This window comes from Alternaria alternata, assembly GCF_001642055.1.
Source record: "Alternaria alternata strain SRC1lrK2f unplaced genomic scaffold CC77scaffold_15, whole genome shotgun sequence".
Taxonomy (NCBI): domain Eukaryota; kingdom Fungi; phylum Ascomycota; class Dothideomycetes; order Pleosporales; family Pleosporaceae; genus Alternaria; species Alternaria alternata.
Window position 1 is genome coordinate 670,121 of NW_017306204.1, and position 12,786 is coordinate 682,906.

Below are 12,786 nucleotides of genomic sequence, written 5' to 3' on the forward strand. Positions count from 1 at the left end.
ATCGCGGAGGTGACGCGCATCGGTGAAATGAAACGCCGATGGCATTGAACTTTTTTGTGGGGCAAAGTGAACTTTCTCTTCGTACACGATCTGCCAGCAACACGCACGACAGATTACCTATACGCCATGGGAAAGTCCAAGATTAGAGGTAAGAGCTCCAGATGGATGCGATGCAGGATAACACTCACACGATCAACAGATTTCGACCCTGAGTCGCTTCTTGACCCTGCGCCGAGCTCCAGCGAAGACGAGCGCTCCGATGCAAGCCTCTCAGAAAATGAAGATGACAATGCCGGGCGCGAACATTACACTTCTGTCGGAAAGAGTAAGCTGAGGAAGCCAGTTGAGGTACCACTCGGTGCGGAATACACTGGGCGCAAGGTGGATCGCAAAGCGCTCGAAGACAGCGATAGCGATGACCCGTTCGCTAGAGGCTTCGATGATGAGGACAGTGAAGCGAGCGACGACGAGATTGAAGATGGTATGAATGGAATAGAGCTTGGCGACGAAGACGACAGCGCCGAGGAAGACTCAAACGGCGACTTCGACGAGGATATGAGCGACGAAGACGAGGAAATGGGAAGCGCAGAAGAGAGCGGAAGTGACGACGATGCCAATGAAGCCGAAGACTCGGAAGACGAAAAGTCCGGCGACGAAGCCAAGCCTGACGCGTCTACCATTCGCGATCTCATGTCTGCGAACAAGTCGTTCACGTCGACAATTGCCGCCGGTACGCAGAACGACGTAGCAAAGGGAGAAGCTGTCAAGACCCAGCGGAAGACATTCGACACGTTACTTAACTCGCGCATTCGACTACAAAAGGCGCTGATTTCCACAAACTCCATGGCTGCAGAGCCTTACAAGACGGAGACTGCGCAAGATGCGCCCATTGAGGCAGCCGAGGCCGCTGCTCTAACTCTTCTGAACAATCTCACGAACCTCCGACTTTCTCTGGAGGAGTCGCGGACAGGCCAGAAGCGGAAGCGCACGGCATTCGATTCCACGACGCCGTCATCTGAGATCTGGGCGAATATCCAAGACAGCGAAAAGACCACCCTCCCGCACCGCAAAGCCGTCCTTGAACGCTGGTCAAACAAGACGAAAGCGACAACCGTCACGAACAACAAGGCACGCCTCAACGCATCCGCGCAACAGACCCTGACGGAAGTCCTCGACTCCCAGCTGACATCATCGCACCTGGTGACCCGTACCCAAACCCCACGTTCCTGTGCGCCCCTCCAGTCCTCTGGCAAAGCTGTTCAGCCCGACCCCGCAATCTACGATGACGCCGATTTCTATGGTCTTATGCTCAAAGAGCTTCTCGAACAACGCTCAGCCGATCTCAACGCGAACGGAACCGCCGAGTTCGTCGTACAAGCGCCCTGGCAGGTTGCTCGCGAAGCCAAGACGAAGAAGGTTGTTGATACAAAGGCTAGCAAGGGCAGAAGGCTACGATACACTGTGCAGGAGAAGCTGCAGAACTTCATGGCACCCGAAGAGAGAGGCGAATGGGGTGATAGGCAGAGGGATGAATTGTTCAGTAGTTTGTTCGGGCAAAGGTTGGGGCTTGGAGAGAATGATGACGTGGAGAGTGAGGAGGAGGCTGGTGTCGATGCTGAGGAGGCTGGACTGATGTTGTTCAGAAGTTGATAGTTTGTATATGATGACTGAGATGGCCATGACGCCAATGGAATATCTGGCATATCGAATTGATCAAACCATGATTACGTTATAGCTCGTAATCAAATTATAATCGGTAGCACTGTGATGATCACTATATTCTCATGCGGATAGCATCTTGTAAAAGAAGCAGTGAAGAAAAATTAATAGTATTATCCGCCAGTCAACCCGGCACAGAATTCTAAATAAAGTCTTTCACCTAAATTGGCGGCTTCTCTTCGCCCTCGGCATACTCCACGGCGATCTTCTTCGCGCCAGGAGTCGGCTTAGGGTAACTTGTCCTCCTCTTTGCTCTAACGTAAAAGTTCATCGGCCTGATGAGCTGGAACTCAGGGTCATATGATACCGCCTCCTCACCCTCCTTGAAGAACTCGTACCTGTACACCAACTCCGGCAACAGTACCTTAACCTCTCCAAGCGCAAAGTTGAAACCAATGCAACTACGCGGGCCAGTGGCGAAGGGCATGTATGAGTTCTTTGGTCGGTTGGAAACCTCTTCGGTACCCCAGCGGTCAGGGTCGAATCGGTCAGGGTTCGACCAGATCTGTGGGTTGTTGTGGATGGCGTGTAGGGCGCAGATCACGACGGATCCTGCAGGCAGCTTGTAGCCGCCAGGGACGATACAATCGACCTTTGCTGTGCGTCCAGGTTGGAAAGAGGGGTTGTGAAGACGTTGAGTCTCTTTGACGAACTTGTCAAGGAAGGTCAGGCCGTCGGAGAGCTCTGGAGTCCATTTTGTGTTCTCATTTACGCCAGCGTCGACGAGTTCTTGAAGAAGGCGGTCTTGGTTGCCCTCGTAAACACAAAGGGAGTAGAGTAGCCATGATAGAAGTGACGAGGTTGTGGTGAAGCCGGCACCAGAAATGGGAAGCATATTGGGGATGACAAGCTCTCGGGGTAGCTTGTTGCCGTTGTCATCGGTGGCGCGCTTCAGGTAGTCAACTACACAGCTGGCTCCTAGAGCTGCGGAATGCAAAGGTAGATCTTCTTCGCTGCTTCCTTTTGGTGCTTGATCGATCGCTTGGTTGAGGATGGTCCATAGCCTGTACCGAATCTTGTCCAAGTCATACGCAGCTGTGAACGGAATAGCGCTGAGCTTCGCATACCAAGCACCTCTTGAGGCAACCTTCTTGTTCAAAGAGAGTGACTGAGCGATCAAGATGACCAGCTCGCTCAGCGGTGAGTCTGGGTTATCGAAATGATGGGCGTCATATCCCAGCGCGAACTTGAAGACTGTTTGAGACGCAAGCTTCAACATGTATTGGTACACATTCCAAGCTTCGCCTTCTTCATCAAGCTTGTCGAAAACCTTGAACGAGTCTTTTACTGAGGCCTCCATCAAGGGTGTGTAATGTCTAATTGCCTTTGGTGCCATGGAAGGCGGGATGAACTTGTGCGCTTGCCTCCATGCATCGGTGTCAGTATCGCAAATAAACAGTGCTCTGTTATCCTTGATACCGGCCAAAGGATGCTCAGGAGTAATGTGCTTGCTGAAGAACGCAGACTCTTGGAAAGCCACGGTCGCGATAGCAGGGTCATTGGTCAAGTAATTCTGCTTGCCCATCGTCTCGTACTTGATCAATGATCCATACTTTTGGAAAAGACGTGCATGGTTCCCCTGAAAGATGTTAATGGGTGTTCGCAGTCTTGTTAGATTCGACTCACAAGGTGATCGGGGAAGACCTCGTAGTAGCTTCCAACGAAAGGAAGACCCTCTGGGCCTGCGGGATCCCGAATGGCTTGACCATCAACAGTAATGCCAATCTCTTCATCGCAGTCCAACACAGCGTCCAGGTCTGGGAGATCATCTCCCTTGGAATCTTGCAGCGCGATACCTGGTGGAATGTAAGGTTGAGTCCGGCTCAATGGTGAGTGTGCCTACCTGTAGATTGGATGATGTTGTATTGCTCGGCTACAGCGACTTGCAGCGCTTCAAAGTCATGATACTGATCGATGTGAATGTCCTGGCGAAAGACATTTTTGTCTTGCCCAACAAGGTAAAAACTTTTGATAGTCATAATTGCGATGCAGTGAAGTTTGAAGATGTCGCACAGTCAACAGGACTACAACAAGACTAAATGAAAGCACATCAAACTACGTATACCCTTTTCGCAACAACCCAGCATCTGCAGGCGCTGTGCCTAGGGTGCAAATATGACGCATCGCCACTGACCAGCAACTGGCGCAGGCGTGGTCGTACGAAAATCGCCGAGGGGCCCAATGCGCGCCAATGTAAAGCAAAAAATGCACGTCGTGCGAATAGCCCGGCCGAGCGTTGATCGAAATTTTGTTGTGGTACCGTTTCAGCGATATCATTGCGCGTAAGGCTTGGAAGAAGCCAGTCGCCTTGTCGCAGCTCCGATTATCAGCGGAGGCTTGATTGGTTTAAGCTCACAAAGTGCCGAGGTAAGTGGGGGCTTGGCTCCACTAACATCGGACACTTCGTGGTAGTCGCTGTAATAGCGCTGTCATTTGTCATGGCGCATCAACAGATCTTGATACTGCTCATGTCCGACACCTCGGTCGCGCCTACGTAGTGGATCGGTATGGCCGTTGCACGTTTGCTGCATGAAGCTATGGCGACGATGAAGGGTCTTGGCCAAAGGCTTTCACCGTTGCCATTGACCTTCTCAGCGCCCCCTTAGTGACTGAACGCATCCATCTCATTCAATTCACACAACACCATGGCCGACGGTGTATACACTCTTCAGGAGGTAGCGAAGCATACCAGCAAGACTGACCTTTGGGTCACCTTGTGGAATCACGTCTACGATGTAACAGACTACCAAGAAGACCATCCTGGTGGTAAGGAGTTCCTGCTCGAAAACGCTGGCACAGATGCGACTACCGCATACGAGGATATCGGTCACTCCACAGACGCCAGAGAAATTCTCGAAAACTTCCGCATTGGACGTATCGCAGACGAGGACTGGACCGACCATGAAGCCGCGAAAATGCCCACCATTATTCCCAGCAGAGTTCATGTTGTGAACAATCTGCCTGTGCCAAAGTCGTATCGCTTCCATCTTTCAGCGCTCGGCTTTGGTCTCGCATCTGTCGTACTCTCCATCGTAGCCGGTCGAAGATTTTCTCCGCTCCTGCACCGATTCCAGAGCGCTGGGTTCTGGAAGGGATTCGCTGTCTCTTCTCTTGCCAGCATGGCTTTGGCTGGATATGCCAGTCTATGGGCAACGAAGAGCTTCGACGTCGCGCACAAGGACTTCCAATCCTACCCAGCACATTTCAAAGCCAAGTCAACTTCGTCAAAACCATCGAGGAAGAAGGACATCAACCTTGGTGTTCTCAACGCTCGTGTTTACCAGCCCTTTCCATTGATCGACAAGTTCAACATTTCTCACGACACTATCCGCTTTGTCTTTGGCCTGCCCAATGAAAACTCTGTTCTTGGTTTACCCACTGGCCAGCACATCGCAATCAGGCACGAAATAGATGGAAAGCAGTTTGCACGATCATACACGCCAACATCCAGCAACAAAGACCGCGGCCGCCTGGAACTCACCATCAAGGTTTACGAGGGCGGCAAATTGACACCCTATTTGAGCAAACTGAACATTGGCGACACTGTCGAGATTCGAGGACCAAAGGGCGAGATGAAGTACCACAAGAATCTTGTAAAGGAACTTGGAATGATCGCTGGTGGCACTGGTATCACACCCATGTTCCAGCTCATCCGCCGCATCTGTGAAGACCCCCGCGACAACACCAAGACGACCTTACTATACGCCAACAAGACTGAAGCCGACATTTTGCTCAAGGATGAACTTGACAAGTTCGCCGAGAAGCACGACCAGTTCAAGGTTCACTACGTTTTGAGCAACCCATCGGAGAGCTGGAAAGGAGAAAAGGGTCGGATTAGTAAGAAGATGATTGAGGAGCGTCTCCCTGCACCAGCTGGTATGGACTCCAAGGTTCTTGTTTGCGGGCCGGATCCTATGATGGATTCCATGATCAACTATCTGCAAGAACGCGGCTTTAAGGCACCTGGCAAGATCTCCAAGCCGCAGGATGAGATTTTCACTTTCCAGTGATCTTTTCGTTTGAGTTTCATTCGACAATGGATTCTAGGGTCTGCAGGGGTGGCGGCAGTGGTATTACTGGTGGAGTTGTCGTAGACTGGGCACTATTCAGGACTTGTTTTAGATATCTTTCCATAATCTTTCGTAGGCATTGAAGCTGCCAAAGTTGACTATTCCATCAACTGATGAATTCAGTTTCCATCCCTCACGTGCGTCTGTAAAGTCTCCGATGTTCACGATGCTCGCAGTATTTTTGAAGTTTGCTCTTTTCAAAAGTTATCCAGACCCAGCAATACCTCGGCCGACACCTTTCTACCCAACAAGCTGTGCGTACTTTCAACTTCCGAGCACATCTCGCACGACAAAAAAGCACAGTCAGAATGACGTCTAGGCTAGATCGGCACTGCACGGATGTCTACAGTTGCTGAGCAGTGACGTAACACCTACATGAAGCATTAGCGGCTACCAAGTATATACATCATGCATCTAGATGCGCTTCGTAGTTACAGAACCAGCAACACCCCAACAGCAAGAGTCATTACCTAAACCAGAAACACGCCTTTAGCGACGATGTCTCTATGCGTACGACGACTACCGAAGGGCGTTCGGAGAATCTCGGCCGAGCCTCCTGTGAGCTATGCGACGTCGCGGTGTTTGGGGACGCGTATAACAACTCGGACACCAAGTTTGACAATGAACAAGTCATCTTTTCACACCCGCTCAACACCTTTACCTTACTCTACCATGTCGAACACGCAAATACGATCTGTATCTAGCAATACCCAACCACAATGGACGGCACCAGACACATCATCAAGACCAATCGCTGTGTTGGGTGGAGGAGTCTTGGGTCGACGAATTGCTGCTTCGTGGGTTGCTGCTGGCTACGAAGTTGTTTTATGCGATCTTAGCGACGAGCAGAGAAACGCTGCAACACACTACCTCGAACACCATATGGACGAGTTCTCGAAACTTACCGAGAACTCCAGGAAACGAAGCAACTTTACTACCGTCAAAGACATCAAAGAGGCGGTCAAGGATGCGTGGTTAGTGGTTGAAGCGTTACCAGAGAAGCTTCCGTTAAAGATTGACATCATGGGCCAGCTTCAGCAGCAAGCACCGAAGGATTGTATTCTCGCTTCCAACTCGTCATCTTACAAGTCACGATTTATGCTTGACAAGGTGGATGCGGGTAATCGGCATCGAGTGTGTAATATGCACTACTATATGCCACCAGGTAACAACGTTGTCGAGCTCATGACCTGCGGCGAGACACATGGGGATATTCTGCCTTTCTTGCAGAGCAAGCTCAACGATGCGGGTATGCAGCCGGCTATTGCGCGCAAGGAATCGACTGGCTTCATCTTCAACCGACTGTGGGCTGCCATCAAGAGGGAGAGTTTGCTTATCATGGCAGAAGGCGTTTCGGAGCCGGAAGAGATTGACAGACTGTTCCTGACCATGTTCAAGAATAACCCGGTTGGACCTTGCGGGATGATGGACGCGGTAGGGTTGGACACAGTTGCATTCATCGAAAACAACTATGTTCAGGAGCGCGGAGGCGATCCAACAGCGCGCGACTGGGTTCAAAAAAACTTTGTCGAGAAGGGCAAGCTAGGTGCAAAGTCTGGAAAGGGTGGTTTGTACCCGGCAGGCGAGACTACTCGCAGCTCCAAGGATGAGAGTGGCCATCACGACAACCTTGCAGCACCTAGACTGTACTTCCTAGACATCGGCATTGGAGGCAATGTCACTGATCTGCAAAAGGTTGTTACATCTGGCAAGATCATGACAGCTTCAGCAGACGGAAGTAACGTGCGCGAGATCGTTGGCGGTCAAGCTATGCCGGATGGTATCGATGTATCCATCTCTGCTGGCCGCATTTTCTGGACGAACATGGGTGCCTCTCCATCCAAGAACAACGGCAGTGTCATGTCCGCGAACCTCGACGGCTCTGATGTTCGACCTGTCATTCCGGAAGGTCAGATACACACACCCAAGCAGCTCAAGATCGACCATGACAACAAGAAGTTGTACATCTGTGACCGTGAGGGTCTCCGAGTCCACCGATGTGACTTTGACGGCAGCAATCACGAGATTATCGTGCAAACAGGCGATGCCAACTCGGCGGCCGGCGAGGACCAGACAAAGTGGTGTGTTGGTATCGCCATCGACCCTCAGGCAGGAAAGTTCTACTGGTCGCAGAAGGGTCCGTCGAAGGGTGGCAAAGGCCGCATCTTCCGCGCAAACATGCAGATGCCAAATGGCGAGACAGCATCCTCCCGTTCGGATATAGAGTTGCTTTTTGATAGCCTTCCTGAGCCTATTGACCTGGAGTTCGAGCCTGAAAGCCAAACACTGTACTGGACAGATCGCGGCGAATACCCGCTTGGTAACACGTTGAACAAGGCGTATGTAGGTAGCGAAGCAGGCGCAGAGGCTGGAATGAAGGAGGAAAGAGGTGTCACAACGCTAGCGAGACATTTCCACGAACCAATTGGACTGAAGATCGACGCCGTCAACCGACATGTTTATTTGACGGATCTGGGTGGTACAGTGTACAGATTCGATATGGACGGAGGTAACAAGAAGAAGGTTTATGAGACGGATAGCGCGTATTCTGGCATCGCACTTGCGCATTTGCACTAGTAGAGCTTTAGTAGATATTAATGTAATCGTGTACAAAGTTGAACAAATTATTGCATTGGCTCTGGAGTAACAACCTCGGGGGATTTCGACGTCGGTGTTTGAGAGATGGAGCATTTGCCGACAAACCTTCGGTATCCCAAATGCATGCAAGCCGCGAACCGAAGGTCCAAGCTCCGCAACACCAAATCCTCCGACCTTGACACATCCCACGCGACACCCCTCGTTGCCTGAGCTGTCCTCGTCTCCTTCACACTACACAGGGCCCTGACCACCAATTCCTCCCCTACGGCCTGGTGCTCCACCCACCGCCACCATGAACACAATCTCGCCTCCTCCGCAAATAAAACGTCTATCAGGCCCAAAACGCTTCTTCGGCATCCTCGTGGGCATAACCGGCGGTCTAGGTGCCAATGCCCTTCTTGCCTACTCGGTATCCTCCTTCTACACGCGCAACACCAAATTCGTCCCTTACGACACCTCATCGCCTGACCTCACCACCAGCGTCTTCCGCGCGCACAACCCCCACGGAAACCCACCGGTGTGCATAGATCATGCCATAAAAGAGGTTCCGTATGGCAAGCTGCCGGAAAAGTACTGGGTAAAGGGTAGCGGGGGCAGGATATCTGTCGACCAACCGGCACTGGCGACGGATTTCTGTAGGGGCATCTGGAGCGGTGTTGCATTCAGGGTCCAAAGAAGGTTTTTGGAGAGGAAGTACCGCGCGATGGAGGGCAGGGAGAAGCAGCTTTGGGATGTGAAGCAGCTGGAGAGGAACGATTACAAGGTCGGCACTGGCATTGTTGATCATTTCGAGGTTGTGGAACATACAGATGAGAAGGTGAGTTTGCGCGATTCTTTTTTAATGTGAGAATTCAACTGACTCGGCGTGTTTTCTAGGTAATTGTGCGATGCGGAGATTCACCACTCGTTACCGACCACCGACCTTCAGACGGTTTGTTCTCGATGGAGGTCTCGAAAGACGACGAAGCGCAGATCGCTACCTTCCACCTCAAGTCTGTTTTCGTAGACACAACTCCAGATGGTAAGAACAACCAACCGCAGCCTGGCGCCATCCAGTGGCTACATAGGTTGTATACAAAGCTCTGGATGGAGAGTGCGACACGAAAGTTGATCAAGGAGGCATAAGTAAATTAGGGATCGTAATGCAAATCAATATGCTTGATGATGCACCAGGCACCATAAGGTCCACAAACGAAGTTTAGTTCCTAGCGACATCTGCGTGGTATGTTTTTAACACGGAGTACATAATACCTTACGAGATGCTAGCACCCTTCGCTGCCATATTTGACGGGTTTAGCGTTGGTGGAATACCGGTGCTCATCAGGAGCTGTTAGTCATCGTCTTCGTCAGACATCTGCGTCTTGCGCTCATCGAGCTTGGTAATACGCAATATACTGACTATCAAAGCAGCGTTAATTTCTGAATCTCCTCCTGTTACCGGTATAAATATGTTCATAGCCTACGCAATGGCTACATTACCCATCCTTACAGTCAAGTGTTCATATACTTTCAAACATGAAGGTCGCTATTCTTGGTGCCAGCGGCACTACAGGCCGATCAATCGTGAATGGCCTACTGTCCTTGACAGAAATCAAGTTTGTATGTTAGATTTCTCAGAAGAATCTCGCTCTTTATTCCACGGCACACAGGCCTAATCTAGTAACTCTTAGGAAACCACGGCTCTAGTACGACCTTCCTCACTCGAGAAGCCCGATGTGGTCGATCTCAAGATAAAAGGCATCACCATCTAAGCGGCCGACTTGGACGCCTCTGAAGGCAAACTAGGTCAGCAGCTACAAGGCCAAGATGTAGTCATCGCCGCTATCAGCATTCCCGCCACGATGAGGCAAATTTCTCTCACGAATGCTGCCAAGGTAACAGGAGTCAAGCGTTTCGCGCCTTGCTTCTTTGCTCCAGTAGCAACACCCAAGGGGCTAGTGGATCTTAGGGGCAAAGTAGGCAATCTGGCTTACACCATCGTTGATGTCGGCTGGTGGTTCTAGTTCAGTCTGCCAAAGTTGCCCTCTGTGCGTATCGATTATGCTCACAGTGGCTTGGATATACGCATTCCTGGAGACGGCAACGTGCCATCAACATTTACTGACAATCGCGACATTGGAAAATTCGTCGCTCGCATTATCGCTGACCCTCTGACTTTGAATCAGCAGGTCTTCGTGTATTCTGAGATGACCACTGTGACAAAGATCTATGGTCTTCTAGAGAAGATTAGCAACGAGAGAATTTCGCGCCGTTATATAAGCACCGTACCTTTTTGCCCGTCCTCTTCCACTAAGAATCCTGCCAATACATCTGTGTCAAGATCTCCGGAGACGAACTTCTTGAGAGCATCAACAAGTTTGGGGATTCTCGCGACCTGAGCAACGACAAATTTCCCCAGAAGGTTGTTCATCGGTGTTGGTACTCGTGGGAAATTCGCAGCGAGAACACTGATGATCATGCCAAGTACTTGGGCTATGTCGATGGGAATAATCTCTATCTAAACATAAAGACGAGATCCTTCGAAGACTACATTAGGGAAATCCTGTCCGAGCAAAGCGTTTGAAACAGCAACGGCAGACGTCTTGCGGGAGTATCACTAAGTAGTGTGGAGTTGACAGAAAAAAATCGAAAAGACAGGATCGCACTGTCGTAATCGAGCTCGTGTGGTCTACAGCTAGCTTTTCAAATAGGTTCTGCGTGAGACCTAATTGTCTAATGACCAAATCATGTAGAAGTTTTGGAAATGCGCATCGTTTGATGCGTCGATATGAAGACTCTACCTTCTATAGTCGCAATACTCCCTTACACTCATAGTTTTCTCGGTCGTGGATGCAGCTTTTGACAAACGCGCATCTTGTAATGATACCTAATGTGATGTAGACTCAAATATGTAGCTCATCTTGTGCTAATTTCACAGAGCTATCTAGCCTTGTGTACAACCAGTTCTTGGGGTGAGAGACTGGTGGGATGCCGCTGCTCGTTAATTCAAGTTGGCATCCGTTCGGAACCTATCCATCCGTTGATCTGGGCTTGCCGGCATCTGTCACCTCTCCGAGAACGCATATAACTCGGGTTCAAGACGCGTAGGCACCGATACGACGGCATCCCACCGGTATAGGGCTTTATATAACCTTGCAGTTTTTGATTTCGTTGTTTGCTGTCTTGTTAAGCAATATTTTGACTCCATCACCATTCACGTCAAACATCTCAACATGGTTCTGACGGTGTATCACCTCTAACGCTCACAATCTGAACGGATTGTTTGGCTCTGCGAGGAACTCGGCATCGACTATGAGCTGAAGATCTATCAGCGTGAGCGTGCTAGCTTAGGAGCGCCCTTGAATCTCAAAGCAATGTAACACGTCACTTTCCTCGCCTTTTGAAAGCTCAGCAATCTTGTAGACGCTAGCTTAATCCTCAGTCATCCTACCGGTACAGCACCCGTGATCCAAGATGGCGACGTCACCATCTCGGAGTCTGGTGCCATCATGGACTACCTTATGGGCCAGTATGGCAACGGTGCGCTCTCGGTTTCGAGCAATGTACCGAACTTCTCAGACTACGCCTTTTGGTACCACTGGGGTATCGGAACATTTCAGAGCACGACAATGACTCTCATCTATATCGTTAAGGCTGGCGTCGAAGAGACTCACCCTGTTCTGCAAGTCCTCAAGCAGAAAATAACGAATTCACTTGAGATGATGGACCAGCGCCTGATGCAGTACACATGGCTTGCAGGCGAGGATTTCACCGCTGCAGACGTGTATGCTGTCTTTATCGTCACGACTATGCGGCTGTTTACTCCTTTTCCTCTGTTGGGTTATAGCGGTATTAAGAGATGGCTTGAAAACGTCTCACACAGGCCGGCTTACAGGAGGATGATTGAGAAGGCTGAGCAGAGCGAGAGTAGAGGCGAGGTTCCAGTGTTGTGCGATGAAGCGCCGCGGCCGATGGCAAGCTACTAGACGTTTACAAGGTATACATGGCGCAGACGTCATATGAGAGTGGAGGACGTTTGTGTACTTGTCGTGCTGTATTGCCATGTGGCCGAATACAATCATTCGAGAATCCATCCAAGTTCCCAGCTCTCGCTTCCTAAGGCACAAAGTCTTTGGAGCCGTGAAGCCTTTGTAATAGCATCGTTCGTCCCTGCCCTGCGCCACTCACTTATCGAGAACACAATTAGTTGCAAACAATAACACTTCGCGAAAGTTCTGCGCATAGTCGGAAGAACTAGTCGGACTCTGAGTCACAGAACACGCCTTGTGGGATGCCGAAGCTGAACCCAGGAGATGTTGAGGTGACGAAACAGGTTGGGTGGGATGCCGGAGCTAGAGAGCAGAAGTGGAGCCACCGATCAGGCGGGGTGGGATGCCGACGCTACCTACGCAGTCAGGAC

The 12,786-nt window shown here is 50.6% G+C and overlaps 7 protein-coding genes across 7 annotated transcripts; 6 read left to right on the forward strand and 1 right to left on the reverse strand.

Annotated features, from left to right (window-relative positions):
• The first annotated feature begins 86 nt into the window (after window positions 1-86).
• On the forward strand, window positions 87-1,789 carry CC77DRAFT_1042012 (traub transciption factor family protein). The gene is made up of 2 exons (XM_018527256.1): window positions 87-148; window positions 200-1,789. Exons 1-2 carry the CDS (start codon window positions 127-129, stop codon window positions 1,648-1,650), a joined length of 1,473 nt encoding a protein of 490 aa, XP_018384107.1. The 5' UTR covers window positions 87-126; the 3' UTR covers window positions 1,651-1,789.
• Window positions 1,790-1,846: 57 nt separating this feature from the next.
• CC77DRAFT_967093 (cytochrome P450) lies at window positions 1,847-3,998 on the reverse strand. Its single transcript, XM_018535742.1, has 3 exons — window positions 3,563-3,998; window positions 3,346-3,515; window positions 1,847-3,298 (listed from the first exon to the last, which is right to left on the reverse strand). Exons 1-3 carry the CDS (start codon window positions 3,696-3,698, stop codon window positions 1,880-1,882), a joined length of 1,725 nt encoding a protein of 574 aa, XP_018384108.1. The 5' UTR covers window positions 3,699-3,998; the 3' UTR covers window positions 1,847-1,879.
• A 151-nt stretch (window positions 3,999-4,149) lies between these two features.
• Window positions 4,150-5,879, forward strand: CC77DRAFT_1022221 (hypothetical protein). The gene has a single exon (XM_018525417.1). It carries the CDS (start codon window positions 4,365-4,367, stop codon window positions 5,727-5,729), a length of 1,365 nt encoding a protein of 454 aa, XP_018384109.1. The 5' UTR covers window positions 4,150-4,364; the 3' UTR covers window positions 5,730-5,879.
• Window positions 5,880-6,236: 357 nt separating this feature from the next.
• Window positions 6,237-8,406, forward strand: CC77DRAFT_1022223 (YWTD domain-containing protein). Its single transcript, XM_018525418.1, has one exon. It carries the CDS (start codon window positions 6,462-6,464, stop codon window positions 8,364-8,366), a length of 1,905 nt encoding a protein of 634 aa, XP_018384110.1. The 5' UTR covers window positions 6,237-6,461; the 3' UTR covers window positions 8,367-8,406.
• Window positions 8,407-8,541: 135 nt separating this feature from the next.
• On the forward strand, window positions 8,542-9,680 carry CC77DRAFT_1042016 (hypothetical protein). The gene is made up of 2 exons (XM_018527257.1): window positions 8,542-9,204; window positions 9,264-9,680. Exons 1-2 carry the CDS (start codon window positions 8,680-8,682, stop codon window positions 9,510-9,512), a joined length of 774 nt encoding a protein of 257 aa, XP_018384111.1. The 5' UTR covers window positions 8,542-8,679; the 3' UTR covers window positions 9,513-9,680.
• Window positions 9,681-9,902: 222 nt separating this feature from the next.
• Window positions 9,903-10,998, forward strand: CC77DRAFT_1073683 (hypothetical protein; the record flags this gene model as incomplete). Its single annotated transcript, XM_018529194.1, has 2 exons — window positions 9,903-9,986; window positions 10,391-10,998. 2 exons carry the CDS (start codon window positions 9,903-9,905, stop codon window positions 10,763-10,765), a joined length of 459 nt encoding a protein of 152 aa, XP_018384112.1. The 3' UTR covers window positions 10,766-10,998.
• A 631-nt stretch (window positions 10,999-11,629) lies between these two features.
• Window positions 11,630-12,352, forward strand: CC77DRAFT_939876 (putative glutathione S-transferase; the record flags this gene model as incomplete). The annotated part of the gene is made up of 2 exons (XM_018534701.1): window positions 11,630-11,742; window positions 11,809-12,352. Coding segments are annotated over 2 exons (657 nt in total), but the record flags the coding sequence as incomplete, so codon positions are not given.
• Window positions 12,353-12,786: the final 434 nt, after the last annotated feature.

Bases quoted from the DNA above. Each gene is read 5' to 3' on its own strand.
- CC77DRAFT_1022221 (XM_018525417.1), top strand. From the start codon at position 4,365: ATGGCCGACGGTGTATACACTCTTCAGGAGGTAGCGAAGCATACCAGC.
- CC77DRAFT_1022223 (XM_018525418.1), top strand. From the start codon at position 6,462: ATGTCGAACACGCAAATACGATCTGTATCTAGCAATACCCAACCACAA.
- CC77DRAFT_967093 (XM_018535742.1), bottom strand. From the start codon at position 3,698: ATGACTATCAAAAGTTTTTACCTTGTTGGGCAAGACAAAAATGTCTTT. The intron at 3,516-3,562 runs GTAGGCACACTC...ACATTCCACCAG, and splicing joins CAACATCATCCAATCTACAG to GTATCGCGCTGCAAGATTCC. The intron at 3,299-3,345 runs GTGAGTCGAATC...AACATCTTTCAG, and splicing joins AGGTCTTCCCCGATCACCTT to GGGAACCATGCACGTCTTTT.
- CC77DRAFT_1042016 (XM_018527257.1), top strand. From the start codon at position 8,680: ATGAACACAATCTCGCCTCCTCCGCAAATAAAACGTCTATCAGGCCCA. The intron at 9,205-9,263 runs GTGAGTTTGCGC...CGTGTTTTCTAG, and splicing joins TGGAACATACAGATGAGAAG to GTAATTGTGCGATGCGGAGA.
- CC77DRAFT_1042012 (XM_018527256.1), top strand. From the start codon at position 127: ATGGGAAAGTCCAAGATTAGAG. The intron at 149-199 runs GTAAGAGCTCCA...CACGATCAACAG, and splicing joins GGGAAAGTCCAAGATTAGAG to ATTTCGACCCTGAGTCGCTT.